This window comes from Hyaena hyaena, unplaced genomic scaffold (genome assembly GCF_003009895.1).
Source record: "Hyaena hyaena isolate Hyena2069 unplaced genomic scaffold, ASM300989v1 scaffold_111, whole genome shotgun sequence".
Taxonomy (NCBI): domain Eukaryota; kingdom Metazoa; phylum Chordata; class Mammalia; order Carnivora; family Hyaenidae; genus Hyaena; species Hyaena hyaena.
In genome coordinates, this window is record NW_024080743.1 from 1,855,904 (window position 1) to 1,877,420 (window position 21,517).

Here is a 21,517-nt window from a genome sequence, read left to right on the forward strand (position 1 = left end):
ATGTCATCATCCTTATTCTAATCTATACCAGTAAAAGCTTTAGCAGACTATAGAGTCAGTTCTGTTATAACACAATGTATGCACTACTTAAAAACAATATGCAACATAAAAATCATCATTGTATTTTATTGTGACAAAAAAATACTGAAAATTTTGTTGTGACATGTTCCAAAAAAATAGGAATCTGACAAAAATGATATGGTTTTACATATGTTAAGTTGTTAAGAGATACATAAACACTACAGTAAATATGGTGTTTGACCTTGAAAAGTAACTTTAGCTTGTGGAATTGAGTGTCAGAAGGGTTACAGTTTGTGAACTATTGTGAATTGGCAGAAGGAGGATGTTAAGTGTACAGGAATAGGTACAGATAGACAGAAGTATAAATGATACAGATACAGTAATAGATATTCTAACAGGAAACTTGAAGTCTCTGGATCAGAAAATTGACTGTTTATTACTTACATAGTGTCTTAGTACCAGTTCCTAACCCCCAGTTCCCACAAGGTTATGTGGCCTGATGTTACCCTGCACATGGAGTGGCGTTGCAACACAAGAGAGGAACACCAAAATTAGGAGACTTTCATAGGCTACTGGCAGATCTGCCCATCCTCCCCAGCATATAGAGGTAGATGTGGAGATGGAGAGAGAGAGACAAGGAGGTAGGGTAGGAGGGAGGGGTATTTATTTACCAAATAAGTCTTCCCTGGTAAAGAGTGAGAAAGGTAGCTTCCCCACCCTGGAGTATAGGGAAATGGTTTGTTTGTTGGTTTGTTTGTTTTCAGGGAAATGATTTTGAGGGGAGGAAAATCTGCACATCTTTCTGAAACATCACATTGTCTCTAGCTTCCAACACATGTTTGTTCTTTAATCTTTCTTAATCCAAATTTTCCAACGCTCTGCTCAGAAAAGTCAGACCATGCATGGGGCACCTAAGTGGCTCAGTCCGTTAAGTGTCCAGCTTTGGCTCAGGTCATAATCTTGTGGTTGGTGAGTTCGAGTCCCGTGTCAGGCTCTATGCTGACAGCTCAGAGCCTGGAGCCTGCATCAGAGTCTGTGTCTCCTTCCCTCTCTCTCTCTGTCCCTTCCCCACTTACAGTTTCTCTCCCTCTCTCAAAAATAAACATTAAAAAAAATTTTTTTAAAGTCAGACTATACAGAAAAGCAAAAATATTCATAGAAAATGATCTCCTAACAGTTGGTTATCAGATGGTAATTTGTAACACCAGATGTGGAGGATGTGGCTCATAACATATGCAGTGAACTGAGGTATCTGGGAGATGTTTAAGGTGTTTGTGTGTGCTCTGTGTATTCTTCCATGGCTCCATTCATCTGGGTGCAGATTTTTACACAGACCTAGTGTTTCTTGTGAATGAACTATAAGGAAATGAAATGCATGAAAGCAAATGAAAATTTCACATTATGCTCAAATTGTTCCCTAATGTATCAATTGTGTTAGCTCAAACTGATATTTTCAAAACAAGCATTGTAGCAAAATTGAATGTAATGTATATGAAAATATCTGTTAACTAAAGGATTTTATTACTGATGGTTAGTGCAGCAACAATAACAATAACCAAATTGATTTAAGCCCACTTACAGTCCTCATATGTATGTTAACCATATCTAACTATGGTGAATCAATGAATGGATGTCTCTCTTAGGCTTTGAAGTAGATACATTCATATAGTTTATCTCATTTAATCTCAGATAGCTCTAAAAAGTAAGTGGTTATAGGTTGATTTTTATTTATTTTTTAAGTTTATTTATTTATTTTGAGAGAGAAAGCACATGGGGCGGGGGTTGGGGGGCCGGGGGGGAGGTGCAGAGAGAGAGAGGGAGAGGGAGAAAATCCCAATCAGGCTCCACACTGACAGGGGCTTGAACTCACTAACCTCAAGGTCATGACCTGAGCTGAAATCAAGAATTGGTCACTCAACCGACTGAACCACCCAAGTGCCCCTGTAGGCTGATTTTTATAGATGAGGACTCTAAAATAGTATAAGGGACTTTTGCAAGGCCACACAGATAGAGCAGTTGGCACAGCTGATATTTATACCCATTTTTCTAGGCTCTCATGTAGAGTTCTGCCACAGCTCCACAGCAGCCCATTAAAGTGGCCAAACAAGTTGCTAATGTAAGAGAAAAGAGCTCCTTTACCCCTCAACTTCCTACCTTATAACTACTTTCTCCATTACTCCCTGGAAAACCCTCATGTCTACCAGCTTAACAGATACTTGTTTACACCTTACTAACTTCTTTGCAGTCTTTCTGACTGTCATTGTCTTCCTCCTTGAAACTTCTTCTGACTTCTATGACACTGTGTTCTCTTGATTTTCCTTCTTGGCACTCCTCAGTCTCCTTCACGAGCACATCATCTTTCTGCCCTTAAATAATTAGGATCCTACATTTTTTTTTGGAGTATCCTACCATCCAACCACTGAGTAGACATATCTGTCTAAATATACCTTAAATATCTCAAAATTTAATCTGTCCCAAAGTGACCACCTCCCAACCTATTCTAGTTTTTTTTTTTTTTTAATGTTTTATTTATTTCTGAGAGAGAGAGAGAGACAGCATGAGCAGGGGAGAGTCAGAGAGAGAGGGAGATACAGAATCTGAAGCAGGCTTTAGGCTCTGAGCTAGCCATCAGCACAGAGCCCGACATGGGGCTCAAACCCACGAATTGCGAGATCATGACCTGAGCCGAAGTTGGACGCTTAACCGACTGAGCCACCCAGGCGCCCCCCAACCCATTCTGTTCTTAACCGTCTACTCAGTTATTCTTTTACTCTTCATTATATCCATGACCCTGTCTGTTGATTTATCTCCTTTTAAAAGTTTTTTTTAATTTTTTTTTTTTTTTTAATTTCTGAGAGAGAGAAAGACAGCGTGAGCAGGGGAGGGTCAGAGAGAGAGGGAGACACAGAATCTGAAACAGTCTCCAGGCTCTGAACTAGCTGTCAGCACAGAGCCCGACACAGGGCTTGAACCCACAAACCATGAGGTCATGACCTGAGCTGAAGTCAAATGCTTAACTGACTGAGCTACTCAGGTGCCCCTGTTGATTTATCTCCTAAATAGTTTTTAAAGTTTATTTATCTTTTTAAGTAATTTCTACACCCAACATGGGGCTGGAACTCATGACACTGAGATCAAAAGTTGCATGCTTCTCCGGCTGAGCCAGCTAGGTGCCCCTCTGTTAAATATTCTTAAATACTTCTTTATCCTCATGCCATTTTTTAAATTTTGGGTCCTGGCAATTTTCCTTGAGATTTTGCATGCCTGCTGGTTGCCAGGCTTCTCATTGTGCCACTTTCCATTTATATATTATAGAATAATGTTTGTTAACTATAGATCTGATCATGGCACTTCCCTTATTAAAATTCTTCAGTAGTTTCCCATAGCCTTAATATAAATTTCAAAATCTTTCCAGTGACATAAGGGAATTTGTGTACTGGCTCCTGCCTGGAACTCTGTTGCTGCTTCTCTTCACAACCCCCTAATATTCCTTGAGCTCTAGTCTTAACTGAATTACTTGGCATTTCCCTGACAGAATTGTATATTCTTACCTCTGTGCTCTGCATTTGCTCTTTGTTCCTGGAATGCTATTCTAATTATCACATACATTTTTTTAACTATTTTATTTTTAAGTAATATCTACACCCAACGTGGGGCACAACCCCAAGATCAATGATCGCATGCTCTACCGACTGAGCTAGCCAGGTGCTCCCTAATTATCACATTTTTAAATGGAGTATTGACTTTGCAATAGGTTTTGAAGGTATAAGAGTGAACAAAACAGATAATGTTCCTGTCCTGAAGTCTAGAAGGAGATACAGTCAGATAGAATATACACAGAGTGTGATGAGGACATAGATAAGGCACATTTTACCTGGATCTGGGCGTCCAGGTAAAGGATGAGAAAGCTACAGGAAAGGAGTGATATCTGAGTTGAATCTCAGGGGGAAAAAAGCAGGCGTTAACCAGGCAAGAGAGTTTAGGGGAGAAGTAATATAGGCAAAGGAAAAAACATGCTTAGAGGCAGAAAGACCCCAGGCATGTAGCAAATTTTGAAGACTGGAAATAGTTTGTTTTAGGACTGGGGTGGAAGAGGGGAAAACAATGGTCACAGTAAGAGATGAAGATATAAGAGATGGAGATATAAGCAGAAACTGGATCACTGAAAGCCTTATATAAAGGATGATCTTATTTCTTATTGTCCAAATTGGGATACTTTTGAAAGAGTGAAAAGTTCCATTATTATTGCAGTTTATAATTATTCTGGGGCAACAGGCATTAACAGGGATTGTCCCAGGCAAAACAAGACAAGTGGTCACTTTCCTTATAAACCATTTTTTAATGTTTATTTTGAGAGAGAGAGGGAGAGACAGAATCCAAAGCAGGCTCCAGTCTCTGAGCTGTCAGGACAGAGCCCAACACAGGGCTCAAACTCATGGACTGCAAAATCATGACCTGGGCTGACACTGAAAGCGTAACTGACTGAGCCACCCAGGCACCCCTCCTTATAAGCCATTTTAGAGAGTTTGGGTGGCACTATTTGGCAGGCTTATGGACTATAGGCAGAGGAAGATTAGAGTAGAGTGGAATGATGACTTCAGTTTGAGGAGCATTGAGTTCGGGGTTTCTGTGATTGTGGTTTTTTTCTTGGCACCACTTCTGACACCCAAATATGGGTGGTTTTTTCCCCCACACCAACCCGTTCTCCAGTACCAACTGGGTATCCAACAATTCATTTCTGACACTAAGGGTTATCCTATTATGCAGGTAAGAGTCAAGTGCACAGTATGCACACCATCAGCCTGCATTGGGCAGCTGTGGCCCTCCAGGATCAGAAAGCTCGGACTAGTCCCCAGCCACCTGCATGGTGAGGAGCCAGATGTAAGACTTTGGCTTTTACTGGTAAACCATTGTAAGACTTTGGCTTTTACTGTAAAAAAAATGGAGAGAGCCATAAGGTTTTGAACTGGGATGGATCATGATTTGAATTGCATTTTAAAGTATGCCTCTGAATGCTTTGTCAAAAATAGACTGTGGGAGTCAAGAGTGGGAGATGTGTTGGGAAGTTATCGCAGAAATCGAGGTGTGAGGTGATGGTGGCTTGGACTGTGGTGGTAGCCATGGAGATACTGAGTTATGGTTGGATTCTGGCTCTCTTTTGGTATAGAGCCAATAATGACATTCAGGTTTATAAATATATAATTTATAAAGTTGTACATTTGGTTAGTGGGAATCTGTCCCCAGTGACAGATCCTCACCAGATTTACTTAATTTCTTAAAATGTAAACATGTTTTGTATTTCACTTCTCACTTTCTGAATGATGAATCTTTTGAAGTAGAGATACTTTTTAAAATATTTATTTTCTTTATTTTTCTATACTGTATATAAACTCATAGTAAGTACTCCATAAATCCCACTGGTTACAGTTGAATATCTGTTGGCTTTAGGGTCATTCTCACCAAAAATTCATGAACAAAAGTAGGAAGGAATTAGGTAGTGGAAAAGGATATCAAAATTGGAAAATTTTCTAACATCCTAAGTCAGAGTTCATTAAGTGGCTTCAATTTTGGTATATAATTTTATATAATATTTTCTACATTTAAATGTGTATATATATTAAAAGGTATATTTATATTTAAATACAAGTTGAGATTTACATTTCAAAGCAAGATATAGATGATTTTTAAATTGTTTTATTTTGAATATACCAGTTAAATATTTCAGTTACTATTGCTGTCTCAGTAGCTAATCAAGATAATTATGGGGAAATCCTTTTGTTAATAATATTTATAATAATAATAATATATAGTATATATTATTTATATTATATATTATATAATATATTATATGTTATATAATATAATTATATATAAAATATAATAATATTTATAATAAATTATTTTTTTTCTCTTTTAAAGATAATTATGACCTGGATCCTGCATCTGAATTAGGAGAAGATTTATTGAAACTTTACGTGAGACAGTGTTGCCCAGATATTGATATTTATGTTGATGGAAAAAGTTTTAAAGCTCACAGGTAAATAGGCACATGGTTGATTTGATGTCTTGGTTGTGAAAATAAAGATTAAAATGGTGGCTGTCTCTTTCTAGCACAGTGGTTTTCAAGCTCTTATTCACAAAAGTAACAAGGGTTTCATGGTGATGACTCATGGGGTCTCTGACAGGGGGAAAATATTGGACATCAGGCAGGGTTTCCTGCCTGAGGCTCACACAGGCACGCATCGGCCCACCCAGGCATGTGTGCGTGCTGCAGCCAGAGCTGGTCTCTGCTTTGCTTTGGGCATGAACCTAAGATTTCATTAGGAGAAAATATTCTGTTGCCTAAAATAGGTTTGAAAGCCACTGTCACAGAAAATGTAATTAAATGCAGTTTTTAATTTCGCAGGCATTATCGTATTGAGAATGATTACTTTTACATGAATAGCATGTATTTTCTCTGGATGCATTTTGGCTCAAAGTCTTTGATTCAGAATAGATATTCTTATGAATAGCGTTGATTAGAAGGTTTAATATTTCAATGTACTTTTTAAAAACCAGTATTATCCTTTAGAATTGGGTTGCTTAGACATTCTAGGCTTTTGGATTTCAAATTAAATCCTACTCTTTTTTGCAAGTAACTAAAATCTGCTTAAAAGAAGAACAAATTTTAATAAGAAATACAGATTTTCTTTTGGAATTCAAGGGAAAGAAGTACAGATGGGCCTCAGAAGGGACTAGAAACAGAACCAGAAAATGGAAGAGCCCAGTCTTTTTTCTCCCTCTTTTTGTGTTTCAGATAGAATGTTAATACATTACTCTGGTTCTCCTGAAGAGAAAGAGCCAGACTATTTGCAATGGCAAGAAGCAGTCTTGTAGGTTCAAGGGTGCACATTCTTGATGAAATTAGCAATGGGTTCAGATAATAAGACTCCATCATGCCAACAGTAGTGATGTTTGTGCTCTCAAAAATCATATTGACTTTGCCAGTTGTGACAGAAGTACATTACTAAACTCTAGGATTACCAGTTTTAATCAGTCTGTTTATCATTTAAAATTTGAACTTTTCTCTTGGGAACATATATTTTGTAACTATAAGTACATACATATCCACATTTTTTTCAAATTTTTATGAAATCTGCATTATATATAGTAAAATAGAGTATACCACAGAATTATTTATACTTTTAAATGTTTATTTTGAGAGAGAGGAAGCAAGCGTGAGTAGGGGACAAACAGAGAGAGAGAGAGAGAGAGTGAATGAGAATCCTAAGCAGACTCCATGGTATCAGCGCAGAGCCCAAAATCTGGCTCCGACTCAACGAGCCTTAAGAACATGACCTTGCCTGAAACCAAGAGTCAGACGTTTAATCAGCTGAGCCACCCAGGCGCCCCAATACAGATTCATTAATATATTTTCCATATCGTGGATATACATTTCCCAAATCGTGTGTGTGTATACATGTGTATGTTTCTGTCTTTCTTTTTGGTGGAAGGGGGGCAATGCAATTTTATTATAAAGATTAATTATATTCTGTGTTCAGGGTTTTCTTGAAACCACATGCAATCCTCCCAGAGTTTTAGTTACAGAGCCCTAAGGTTATTGTTGTCATACAGGAACAGCACGACCTTGTGATCATTTGCAGTATATTCTCAGTGTCTATATTTGGCCTCTGTGTACTACTTGACAGTGGACTATGTTTTAGGAACTGGATCTAGAATATTAGGTTTATATTCCAGAAGAGTTCTTGCTCACATTTCTGGTTTATTTTGTTCACATAGCAATAAAAATATATACTCCCTAGAAAGGCAGTTTCCTGAGCATATGTGCTAAGAAGATCTGGCTTAAGTGTTCTTACTTTGTTGTTAGCACACTTATGTGAGTTACAGTGGCAAATTCTGAATCTCAAGATTGCCATTCTAGTCCAAACTTGAACAACTCTCTGTTTATTTAGTACATAATAATTTTATTACTCAATTTAAGGAATATTATGTCAGTAGTTCAGAAGACACATATTCATGTCATGTAGTCTAAAGCCCAACATCAGAACTTTCTGAATAACTTCTTGTTCTAGCTAATCAATGTCAGCACTTATCTTAGTGGTGTGACTAAAAATCCATTTGTGATATGGCTCTTTTAATTTGTAATTTATATGTACTCATATTAAAAAATCAGGCAAGTACTCACAAATACCAGGATTCATGGTCAGAATTATACTCACATTGCATCTCTATTTGATAACAGTTTAGTTTGCTAGTTTAATATGTCCAAATTGTTGTGGTAATGATGTAGTTTCTTCTTTTTTGAGTCCCTGTCTTTCCCTCGTGGTCAAGTTCCTCCCTCAGAAACATGCCTGATATCTGGATCTTTCAAGATTATCTTTCCAGTTGGTAGTTGCTCTGTCCTGTCTTTATTTTGATCCCCAGCTTAGTGCCTAGAGCTCTTCACAGCAGTGCTTTAACACAGTCTCATGCCAATCAGTTGCTTGTGGTAGCACAGTTAAGCCAAAGAAGTAATTTTATAACAGTGTTTAAGAGCATGTGACCTGTGTGTGGAACCTTTCTGCCTGGGTTTGAATTCTAACTCTACTGTCTTTTAGCTGTGTAAATTTGGGTGTTTAACTGTCCTGTGCTTCACCATCCTCATTAAACATGGAGATTCTCAAAGTACTCATCTCACAGGGTGATTATGAGGATTAAATTACTTTAAAGTACTGTATGGGTATTTGCTATTATCATCCAGGCCTTTGATACAAGCTTTTGTGGTGATGGCAGCAACCGCCTGTATGCACTTTGCTTATGTGAGGCAAGCAGAGAAACATGGTTTGAATCACCTGCATTTCCCCCCAATCCAAGGAATGGTGGAACAGCAATAAGCCTCCAGGAACAGTCACATTTACTGTACTTTTTTCCCATCTACATAGGTCTTTCACCCTCTGACACATCCTCTTCACTCATGTCCTTGTTATTTCCAATACTTCTACTCAAAGGAGAACTGAAGAGAGCTCTTTTTATTTGACAGGAGGGAGGTTATATATAATAAAAGGAGTACCCATTAGAGTTCATTGATCCTGTTTGTTAGGTTACTCCTTTCCTGAGTACTGCTTCCTGGGACACTACTACACTTTATTCTTTTTTATAGACCTCTGTAACATCATATCCCTGCCCAAATTGCTCTCAGTCACTAGATGAAGTGTACGTTTGTATCTTCTTATATTTCCTTCTGTCATCTTCAGCCTACCCCTAAGTTTGTACCTGACCCAATCTATTGCCCATCTTCTATATTATGGCATTATTTATTATTGTAGTGTTTTCTGAGAGAAGTTGAATGTTACATTTTTAAAAAAATTTTTTTAATGTTTTATTTATTTCTAGGAGAGAGAGAGAGAGACAGTGTGAGCAGGGGAGGGTCAGAGAGAGAGGGAGTCACAGACTCTGAAACAGGCTCCAGGCTCCGAGCTGGCAGTCAGCACAGAGCCCGATGTGGGGCTCGAACCCACGAACCGCGAGATCATGACCTAAGTGAAAGTCGGACACTTAACCGACTAAGCCACCCAGGCGCCCCTGAACGTTACATTTTTTTTAAAGATTTTATTTTTAAGTAATCTCTATACCCAGCATGGGACTCAAACTTAAAACCCTCATATCAAGAGTTCCACCCTCTACTGACTGAGTCAGCCAGGCACCCCAAACCTGTTACATTTTTAAGATAGTCTGCTTCTTACACTTCTGTGTTCCATAATTAAGATTTCATTGTGCTGCTTTATTGAAAAAGTGTGGCAGTGGGGCACCTGGGTGGCTTAGTCGGTTAAGCGTCCGACTTTCGCTTGGGTCATGTACTCGCGGTTCGTGGGTTCGAGCCCCGCGTCGGGCTCTGTGCTGACTGCCAGCTCAGAGCCTGGAGCCTGTTTCGGTCTGTGACTCCCTCTCTCTCTGACCCTCCCTTGCTCACGCTGTCTATCTCTCTCTCTCTCTCTCTCCTAGAAATTAAAAAAAAAAAATTAAAAAAAAAAAAGAAAAAGTGTGGCAGTGATTCTTGATTTTAGCTTTGACATTCTAGATCTGATATCCTTTCCAAAATACGTTTCTTTTCAGTGCCTAATATTATACCATTAGACTTTCATTCATTGACTTAAAGTGTTCAGTTCTCCCTTAAATTTTTCTTCCTCAACATTTAGCAAATCAGCACTGAATCAGGTCAATGTTCTAGTTTGTGCCATAAGTATGTATTAGTTATATGTTCACCTGAAAGCTTTTTCAGAAGTGTATATTTTAGTAATGCAGAAGTCAGTCTTACTGTGTTTAGATTATGGCTCTACCATTTATAGAATGGTTGGGAAGTTACTTAATGTCTTCAAGTCTCAATTTCTTCATCTCTGAAAAGAATAATAATAGTAATAGCATAGAATAGTTGTGATGATTGAATCAGGTGATATACACAAAACACTTAACGCAATAGCTGGCACACTGTAAGCTTTCAGTAAATGTTAGTCGCTACAAATGTGTTACAGTATGTGGAAGAGGGACACGTTGTTGCCTATTGTACTTTATCTTATAGTGGAGGTTGGTAAACCATGGTTCAGATCTGGTCACTGCCCTCTTTCTATATAAAACAACCAAAGACAAAGAAGCGTATACAACAGTAACCTGTAATGCCTGATATTTATATCTGATGTTTATTATCTATCCCTTTACAGAAAAAGTTTGCTGTCCCTTCTCTTACTCATATTGCCAGGAAGCTTTAATGAAATAATTATAATGAAATTCCAAAGTACCGTGCAGTAAAGCGAGTCACTGACATCTTAATATTAATTACTCTGTAAGTGATAAATAGTCATCCCTGTCCACTTACGAGGTTTGATATGGGAACAGTAGAGGGAAAAGTGATAAAATTCCTTAGTGCCGCAGGCTTTTGAGGGAAGTTTCAGTGAGGAACCAAAGCAAAAGGCTCTGGGTGCCTGAAAGAGAGCAAACCACCTGCAGTAGAAACTCCTTAACCACACTTAATTAAAACTGCTCTTTAGATATTCTCTATAGAATGTGTTAACAGCACAGCAGGCAGAACTGTCAAGGCTTAAGAGGCCATTCTCTAGGGTACTTCTACTTTTCCTTTCCTATCACTGAGTTTGTGTGTTCCAGGAGTCACTTGGGTTGTTCCCAAATCTGTTTAATGCCATTTGAACTTATTATTTTCATGGCATAACTTAACAAAATATCAAAGAAACCGATGATACATGAAAATGAAAAGAGTCAGTGAAAACTAAAGTGACTGGAAAGATCCAGTGAAGGAGAGACTTTAAAAATTGCTGTTGAATTTAGTACAGATGAACAATATAAAAGTTTGAGGGGAAGTTATGAAAATCTAAAATGATTCTATGCTTCAGTTGCTTCACAAAAGTTTTAGATTTTATTCTTTATTTTTTTTAGAGTTCATTTATGTATTTTGAGAGTGAGGAGAGGCAGAGAGGGGCTATCTGCACTGATGGCACAGAGCCCAACACAGGGCTTAAACTCATGAACCACCAGAGTACGACCTGAGTTGAAATCCAGTCAGACTCTCAACCATTTGAGCCACCAAAGTGCTCATCATCTTCACTTTAGAGAAGTTTGAATTAGAAGTTATGGGTGTGTATATGTATAGTTTTTGCAAGAAGTTAAAGGCTCTAGTCAGTGAACTCACATTAAAGAAAAGGGGGGATTGGCCTTACAGTGAAAGATTTGTGAATGAATACATATGTATTTTTTTAAATAATTGGCAGATATTTTATTAAGATGTGGTTTTTGGAAGTGGGAGAGATGTTCTAACTGGTCTTCAGGTACATTTCTCAGTGATTGGTTGGCTGAAAGCCAATCAAGCAGACAGTTTGGAGAATTTCAGAAGAGGAAGGATTGTTCATTGTTAGGGGTAAAGAGTTTTTCTGAGACTGCTAATTTCCTGCAAGAAGTCAGGGTCATTATCAAGTAGTTATTGGTGGTATTCTCTCCTTGAAGAATATAGAAGTTTTTTTTAGCTTCCACCCATATAATTTAGAATTTCTGGAGATGTTATAATGCTCAGTAAAATTATTTTTTAAAATTGTAGTTGACATGTAATATTATATTAGTTTCAAGTGTATAACATAATGATTCAACAAGTTATACATTATGCAATGCTCCCCATGATAAGTGTAGTTACCACTGTCCCCATACACAGTTACTATAGTATCACTGACTGTATTTCCTATGCTGTACTTTTCCATATTTAAGTTACAATAAAATGATTCTGATATCTACAAGTAATTTTTAAAATCCTCCTAATTTTTTTATCAAACAACTATCAGTCTTAATTTTGTTGAATAACAGGGCATCCATTACACTTTACAAATCACTTTTTAAACTTAGGAAAGACTAATCCTATGAAAGCTGTAGTCAGTGGATGTTAAGATGAATGTCTCAAGAGAAAGCTCTTGGCTTATTTAAAGTTTACGTTCTCTAAAACATTTACACAGAAGTGCATGGGGTAATAGTGACAACTCCAGAATGTTTGGATTCACTACCCTGGGTTTTTAACCTTTAGTTTGGTAGAACTAAAAGTTTAAAAAGTGTTCTTAGAGCAAGATTACTTAAAAAAAAAAAACAGTTGTGATAAAAAAAAAATTCCTTCTTTACAGCTTCTCAGAGTAATCCAGGCCACTGTTCTGCCTAGAGTAGTGAATCTAGTTCAGCTAACATCAGGAAGTATTGAATAGTGAGCATTGTACTAAAGCAAGAGCAAGGGGGAATTTAGGGCATCTTGACAGAGCCAGAAGCAGCCTTGTCAGTTGAGATTAAATTTAATCAAAAGGAGAAAATGGTTTTTGGCATGTGTTTTGGAAAATGAAAAATCTGGCAAGGATTTTTAATACACCATGCCATCTATAGCATTAGTTTTGAAACTGAGGCTTGTATCCTAATTAAGTAGGAATGTTTTCTAAGTTTATATTCTAAAGTCAGGCCAATTGTGTAAGTCTCAGATGTGTTTAATCTTACTTAAATGGAAATAGCATGCTGTGTTAGTGCAAGTCTTCTGAGAAACAGACATGAGGATGAAGGTTAGACTTAAAAGAAATGTATTAGGTAAATGCACGTGAGAGAATGTGGGAAAGACTCCATAGGTGATTGGAGGAGCTGTTAAACTGTCATGTTGATCTGACGCTAAGTAAAGGAGAAGGGCAAGGATGGAAGCATGGATAGGAATGGCTTAGGCTGTGGTACAGTTCTAAGGAAAGTCGGCAGACTGTTAGAAAGTTCCCAGGCCACAATCACCCATCAGAAAAGACCCTGTCTCTTTGGAATAGGCCTGTTTTGTGTCCCTGATGTGCTCAGTCATTGGCAGGGAACAGCCTGTGAGAAAGTGGTTCTGGCACCCATGTGCTACTGAATACAGAGTACTCTCCTGGAGCCATAGGTCACTTACACAGTCAAAGATCAGAGAGATGCATTCTCGTGACTGCCACACGTGTAAGTCATGACGTGCTTTCTGTTTATACAGGCACTTCTCTTTCTGTTGCACTTGGCTTTACTGCACTTGGCAGATAATATATTTTTTACAGATTGAATGTTTATGGCAATCCTGCATCAAACAAGTCTATCAGTGCCACTATCCCAACTGCATCTGCTCACTTCATGTCTGTGGGTCACATTTTGGTAATTCTTGGAATATTTCAAATTTTTTTCATTATTATAATTGTTTTGGTGATCTGTGATCAATGATCTTTGATGTTATTATTTTTATTGTGCAGGGAGGTCATGAACTGTACTCATATAACATGGTAAACTTAATCAATACCTGTTGTGTTTGTTCTGACTTCTCTACCAGTCAACCATTCCTTCATCTTTCTCCCTCTCCTTAGGTCTCCCTTTTCCCTGAGACACAGCAGTATTGAAATTATGCCAATAAACAACCCTATAAAGGTTTCTAAGTATTCAAGTGAAGGGAAGAGTTGCACATCTCTCACTTTAAATCAAAAGCTGAAATAATTAAACTTAGTGAGGAAGGCATGTTGAAAGCCAAGATAGGCTGAAAGCTAAACTTCTTGTGCCAAACACTCGCCAAGTTGTGAATGCCAAGGAAAAATTCTTGAAGGAAATGAATAGTGCTATTCTAGTGAACACACAAATGATAAGAAAATGAAGCAGCTTTGTAGCTGATATGGAGAAAATTTTAATGGTCTGCATGGAAGATCAAACCAGCTTCAACATTCCCTTAAGCCACAGCCTAATCCAGCGCAAGGCCCTAGCTCTTTTCCATTCTGTGAAGGGTGGAAGAGGTAAGGAAGCTGTAGAAAAAAATTTGGAAGCTACCAGAGATGGGGTCATGAAGTTTAAGGAAGGAAGCTTTCTCCCTAATAGAAAAGTACAAAGTGAAGCAGCAAATGCTGATGTAGAAGCTGCAGCAAATTATCCAGATCTAGCTAATTCATGAAGGTGACTATACTAAACCACAGATTTTCAGTGTAGATGAAATAGCTTATTGGAAGAAGATGCAGTCATATTTGCAAATGACATACCTGATAAAGGGTCAGTATCCAAAATCTGTAAGGGATTTCTCAAACCCAATACCCAAAAACCCATAATCCAATAATGGGAAGAAGGCATGAATAGACATTTCTCCAAAGAAGACATTCAAATGGCTAACAGACACATGAAAAGATGCTCAACATCACTCATCATCAGGGAAATACAAATCAAAACTATAATGAGATAGCACCTCAAAACTATCAGAATGGCTGAAATTAACAGTACAGAAAACAAAAAACAGATGTAGGTGAGAATGCAGAGAAAGGAGAATCCTCTTACACTGTTTGTAGGAGGGCATACTGATGCAGCAACTATCAATACGGAGTTTCCTCAAAAAGTTAAAAATAAATTACCCAATGAGTCAGCGAATTGCACTACTAAGTATTTACCCAGAGGATACAAAAATACTGATTTGAAGGGATACATGCATCCTGGTGTTTTAGCAACATTATCAACAGTAGCCAAATTATGGAAAGAGCTCAAATGTCTGTTGACTGATGAATGAATAAAGAAATGGTGTGTGTGTATACACACATGCATGTACACACATACGCAATGGAATATTACTCGACCATAAAAAGAATAAAGAATAGAATCTTGCCATTTGCAATTAAGTAGTTAGAGCTAGAGTCGGAAAAAGACAAGTACCTTATGATTTCACTCATGGAATTTAAGAAATGAAACATGAACATGGAAGATGGGAAGAGAGAGGCAAACCAGAAAACAGACTTTTAATTATAGAGAACAAACTGATAGTTTCTGAAGGGGAGGGTTAAATGGATGATGGATATTAAGGAGGGCACTTAGGATGAGCACTGGGTATTAATATATAAGTGACGAATCACTAAATTCTCCTGAAACTAATATTACATTACTAAACTAAATTCCAGTTAACTAACTTGAAAGGGTGCCTGGGTGGCTCAGTCAATTGAGCGTTTGACTCTTTTTTTTATTTTTAAATTTTTTATTAAATATTTTTAAATGGTTATTTATTTTTGAGAGAGGAAGACAGATCATAAGTGGGAGGAGGACAGAGAGAGAGAGACACAGAATCCGAAGCAGGGTCCAGGCTCTGAGCTGTCAGCACAGTGCCTGATGCGGGGCTCAAACTCACTACCCACGAGATCATTACCTGAGCCGAAGTCAGACACTTAACTGACTAAGCCACCCAGGTGCCCCTCTGTGTCTTTATATTTTAAATGGTTTAAAATGTATTTCTTGTAGACAGCATATAGTTGTGTCTTACTTTCATTATCTGGTCTCATAATCTCCTTTTAATTGGATAATTTAGACCATGTGTAGTAATGTTGTTATATTGGGGTTTGAGTCTACTATTTACTATTTATTTTTATTTTTCTTTGTTCTCTTTTTCCTCTTTTGCCTCCTTTCTATTGTATTAATTGAAATAAAATTTTTTAAAAATTACAGTCTATTTCTAGTGTTGACACATTAGCCACATTGTGTATGTACTGTCTTTGTGTTTATTACTGTCTATGTTTATTAGTGGTTGCTCTAGTATTTACCATATGCAGTTAACTTCCCGTCATTTATGTCCAGTTAATATGAAGATGTATATATTTTTTTCTCCTCCTGTCCTTTGTGCTATTCCTGTTATACATTTTAGTTTTATATATATTCTAAACTCCACCATAAATTGTAACTATTTTTTTAAACAATTATCTTTTTTAGGTAATTTTTTTTAATGAGGAAAAAGTATTTCATATATACCTACATATTACCATTTCTTGCAATTTCAACCTTTTATTTAAGTCCATATTTCCATCTGTTAAAATTTTTGATAGGCTTAAAGAACTGTATTTAAATTTCTTTTAATAAAAGTCAGACTCCAGTGACTTTTATCAGCTTTTGTCTAGAAAAGGTCTTCATTTAGATTTCGTTTTTTAAAGAACTTTTGCTGGATACAGACTTAGAACTTGGCAATTTTTAATTTCTTCAGTGCTTTACAGATACAGTTTTATTGTTATCTAGCTTGTATTGTTTCTGACAAAAAGTTTGTGATTATGCCTAGTTTTGCTTATCAGTGTGTCAAGTGCCTTTCTTCTCCGGCTGTTTTAAAAGCTTTTTTCTCTAGAATTAATTTTCAGCAATTTTATTATGATGTACTTTGTGATTTTATTTATGTTCATCCTGCTTATGATTTATTGAGCTTCCTTAGATCTATGGTTTGTGGTTTCTTCTGAAATTTGGAAAATTTACAAGGATCATTTTTTTTTCAAATTTTCTTACAATCCCCTTCTTTCTCTCCTTTACAGATGGAACTATATATGTTAGTCCCATAGCTCACTTAAGCTTTTTTATTTTTAATGTTTATTTATTTTTGAGAGAGAGAAAATGTGTGGCCGGGGGTGGGGGGCGGGGAGGCAGAGAGAGAGGGAGACACAGAATCCAAAGTGGGCTCCAGGCTCTGAGCTGTCACCACAGAGCCTGACATGGGACTCGAACTCATGGACTGTGAGATCATGACCTGAGCCAAAAACTGAGCCACATAGAAGCCCCAAGGTTTTTGGGTTTTTTTTTTAAGTTTCTTTTCTCTATACATTTTATTTTGATAATTTGTATTGCTTTGTGCACAGGTACATTAGTCTTTCCTTTTAAGTATCTAATTTTCTTTTAAGTTCATGCATAAATTTCTTCATTTCAAATATTGTATATATCATCTCTAAAATTTCTGAGTTTTTCTTGAATCCTTCATTTTTTTCTTCATTATGTTCCTTATTAAGAAAATCCTTGAACATATTTATGATTGCTTTTTATTTTTTTTATTTTTTTAAGTTTATTTTGAGAGAGACTGAGACAGTATGAGTGAGGGAAGGGCAGAGAGAGAGACAGAGAATCCCAAGCAGTCCATGTCAGCATGGAGCCTGATGCAGGGCTCAAACTCACAAAACCGTGAGATTGTGACCTAAGCCAAAACCCAAAGTCAGATGCTTAATCAACTGAGCCACCCAAGCACCCCTGTGGTAGTTTTTTAAAATGCTTAGTCTGCTAATTCCATCTTTCATTTCTGGATCTGTTTCTATTGGCTGATTTTTCTTGTGGTTATAGTTAACAGTTTGCTGCTTCCTTACGTACCTAGTAATTTTTTAGATGCTGGATGTTATTTGTTGAGTATTTGAAGTTTGTTGTCTGTCTTTAAAAAGATTGTTGAAGTTTGTTTTACCAGGTAATTTAGTTATTGTGGATCCACTTTATGTTTATGAGACTTGCTTTTAAACTTCATTAGGGTGGATTTAGCATAGGCTTTGCTCTAAATGTTGCATAGCTCTTTTACTGAGATGTGACCTTTTTGGAAACTTAGTGCTCCAAGTGTTCAGTTCTGACTGGAAAGGGACTTGAATGTCTACCAGTCCCATGTGAATAGGTATATACTTCCTGGCTTTTATTCTTTGCATGACTTCATGGAATTTATTCTGTGTATGTTCAGATTATATTCAGACAAATGCTCAAGGGGATTATTCCTTTAATTTCTGGAGCTCTTTTTCTTATAACTCCCTCTTAAATAGTACTGTGCCCCATAAATTCCAGCTGAGTCATCTTCCTAAAGCTCCTCTATTAGTCTTTTCAACTGAGTAAGACAACCAGGTTCTGCTTGTGTTTGTCCTAGCTGTGCCATGATCTAGGAATTGTTTCCACAAGAATAAACATCATAACTGCAGGGCTTACCTCAATTGTTTTTCTTCTTTTAGGGATTAGTCCTGTACTGCCTCTTTTTTCCAGTGTCTTATTTTATTCACTTTTGTAGTCATTGATGTAGAAAAGTTATCTTTCAAAAGTGGAGACAGAATCTCTAAGTGTTTCTTAATATACTTTGTGTTTTTAAAATTTTTTTAACATTCATTTTTGAGAGAGAGAGAGAGACAGAGCATGGGTGAGGGAGGGACAGGGAGAGGGAGACACAGAATCCGAAGCAGGTTCCATGCTCCAAGCGCTCAGCACAGAGCCTGATGTGGGGCTCGAATTCACAAACCATGAGATCCTGACCTGAGCTGAAGTCAGATGCTTAACCTGACTGAGCCACCCAGGCAGCCCAATATACTTTGTTTCTTAGAACAACTTTAAATTTACAAAAATTGAGCAGAGAGTACAGAGATTGCTCATATGCTCCCATACTCAGTTCCCATATTATCAACATCTTATGTATACATTTAGTGTAGTACATTTTTTATAGTTAATGAACCAACATTGAGATACTATTAACTAAAGTCCATAGTTTATTCAGAATTATTTAGTTTTTGCGTAATGTCTCTTTCCCCCTAGGATCCCATTCAGGATGCCATATTACATTTAGTGGTCCTATCTCTGTAATCTTCTCTTGCCTATAACAGTTTCATAGGCTTTACTTGTTTTAATGACTTTGACGGTTTGAGTTCTAGGCAATTATTGTATAGAAATGGTCCTCAGTTGAAGCTTCATCATTAAATAAGTTACAGGTTTTGGTGAGGAAGTTCACAGGGATAAAGTGTCATTCTTAATACATCATTTCAAGGGTACATGAAATCATCATGACTCCTTGATCACCTGGTTAAGGTAGTTTTTGTTTGGTTCTTGCACTGTAAAGTTATTCTCATCACCATCCTCAAAGTTACTTCCCACCCATCTTCCATTTGCACACTGTACTCTCTGGAAAGAAGTAACAATATAGCTCACACTGAAGGGATGGGAAGTTATAGCCCACCTTCTTGAGGGGATAGTATCTACCGAAAATATTTGGAATTCTTCTACCCAAGAAATTTGTCTCTTTCCCCCCATTTATTCAGTCATTTCTGTATATCAGTAGTGATTCATGGATATATATTTTTAAATGCCTTTTTAAAAGTGCTTATCTTTTTTTGAGAGAGAGAGAGAGAGAGAACGAGCATGCAAATGGGGTAGAGGCAGGGAGAGAGGAAGATAGAACTCTAAGCAGGCTCCTCACTGTCAGCACAGAGCCTGACATGGGGCTCTAACTCACAAACCACGACCTTAGCTGAAATCAAGAGTCAGATGCTTAGGGATACGTGGGTGGCTCTGTCAGTTGAGCTTAGGTCATGACTTGGGCTCAGGTCATGATCTCATGGCTTATGAATTTGAGTCCCACGTTGGGCTCTGTGCTGACAGCTCAGAGCCTGGAGCCTGCTTTGGATTCTGTCTCCCTCTCTCTTTCCTCCTCCCCTGCTCACTCTTTCTCTCAAAATAAATAAACTTTAAAAAAAAAAAAGTTGGTCGCTTAACTGACTGAGCCACCCAGGTGCCCCCTACTTATTTATTCAGTCATTTCAATCATTCAGTCATTTTATCAATCATTACTTTGGTTTGTAATTTGGCTTATTTTGTGCTTTGGCTTATTTTGTACTTTGGCTTATTTATTTTGTTGCTGAAATTGTTCCAGCTTTAAATACAGGAGCTCTTTCAGTTCTCTTGTCCCTTTTACACCCCCACCCCCATATCACTTTGTGTGTGTGTGCGTGTGTGTGCACCCGCACGTGCGTTTGTGTGTGTGTGTGTAGCATTTCCTTACTTTCTGACAGTAAAAATGCTCTAAGATCATCTATCCTATAACCAACCATTTCTCTAATGAACCTTGGTTCTTTTATTCTGATGGTATTAGAAACTAGTATCTGGATACTGGGTGTCCTTCTTGCTGTTTCTTTTAGGTCCTATCAGCTGACAGAGCAAAGAAATATATGTACATGTACTAACCTGCATATATGCACTCATCTATAAATATTTCTGTGTGAATCCATCTTTACATTAAGTTAAATATAAATTTATATTAATATCTTTAACACTAATCTATCATCACATACATCATCCGAATCTACCCCCTTGCTTGTCAGTAGGAGGAGATTACAAACTGGCTTTCGTCATCCAGTATCTGGTACTTAATTGTTAAGTTCCAGTATTCACTAATGATTTCAGAATTGTTAATCCCTACTTCATAGGAAACAACTTCACCAACTAGAGTATAGTGCTTATATATAGTTCCTTTGTCTTTATTCCTGTAGTCTCTACTCATTTCCAAAGTTATTTAGGCCAGGATCTTTTTTTCCCACTCCTTTCAGTGAAGTTATTTCATACATTTGCAATGCAGATAGATACTTTTGGTAGAGTCTGTATTACATCCTAGGGTCCTCTGACCTCCTCCTAAGTGTTTTTGTTTTAATTTGAGTATATTAAGGTTCACTTGTGCTATAAAGTTCTTTGGGTTTTTATAAATGTGTATTGACCTATATTTACCATTACAGTATCATACAGGCTGATTTAGGTGAAAAATTCCCTGTGATTGACCCTTACCCCAAATTTCTGGCAGTGTTTTTAGCTGCCCTCAGAATTTTGACTTTTCTAGAATGTCATATAAATACAATCATACAATATGTTGCCTTTTCAGACTGGTTACTTGACAGTATGTATTTAAAATTCACCCATGTTTTTGTTTGGCTTGATAGTTAATTCGTCTTTTATCACTGAGAAGTATTCTGTTGTAAAGAATATACCACGATTTATTTATTAAAAAATTTTTTTAATGTTTATTTTTGAGAGGCAGGGAAGGGCAGAGAGGGGGAGACACAGAATCTGAAGCAAGCTCCAGGCTCTGAGCTGTTAGCACAGAGCCTGACATAGGGCTCAAACTCACAGACTGTGAGAGCGTGACCTGAACAGATGTTGAACTCTTAACTGACTAAGCCACCCAGCTGCCCCAAAAATGTACCATAATTTATTGATTCACTTATTAAGGGGCATTATGATTGCCTTAGAGTTGGTGGTTAGGAATAAAGTTGTAAACATTTGTGTTTTTGTGTGGTCATAGTTTTCAGATCAGCTGGGTACATACCTAGGAGTATGGTTGTCAGATCATACGGTAAGATTATGTATAGCTTGCTGAGAAACTGCCAAGCTATCTTTCAAAGTGGCTATTGCACTTGCATTTCCACTAGTTCCTTTTGGTCCTCATCTTCATTAG

At 37.3% G+C, this 21,517-nt stretch overlaps 1 protein-coding gene across 1 annotated transcript in view; it reads left to right on the forward strand.

The window, feature by feature from the left end:
• The window catches only part of BTBD8 (BTB domain containing 8), a 107,045-nt gene that overhangs the window by 26,694 nt on the left and 58,834 nt on the right, over positions 1–21,517 (forward strand). Inside the window, exon 4 of the mRNA XM_039236475.1 lies at positions 5,941–6,058. Coding sequence (XP_039092406.1) covers positions 5,941–6,058 — 118 coding nt within the window. The remainder of the gene's footprint in view (positions 1–5,940; positions 6,059–21,517) is intronic.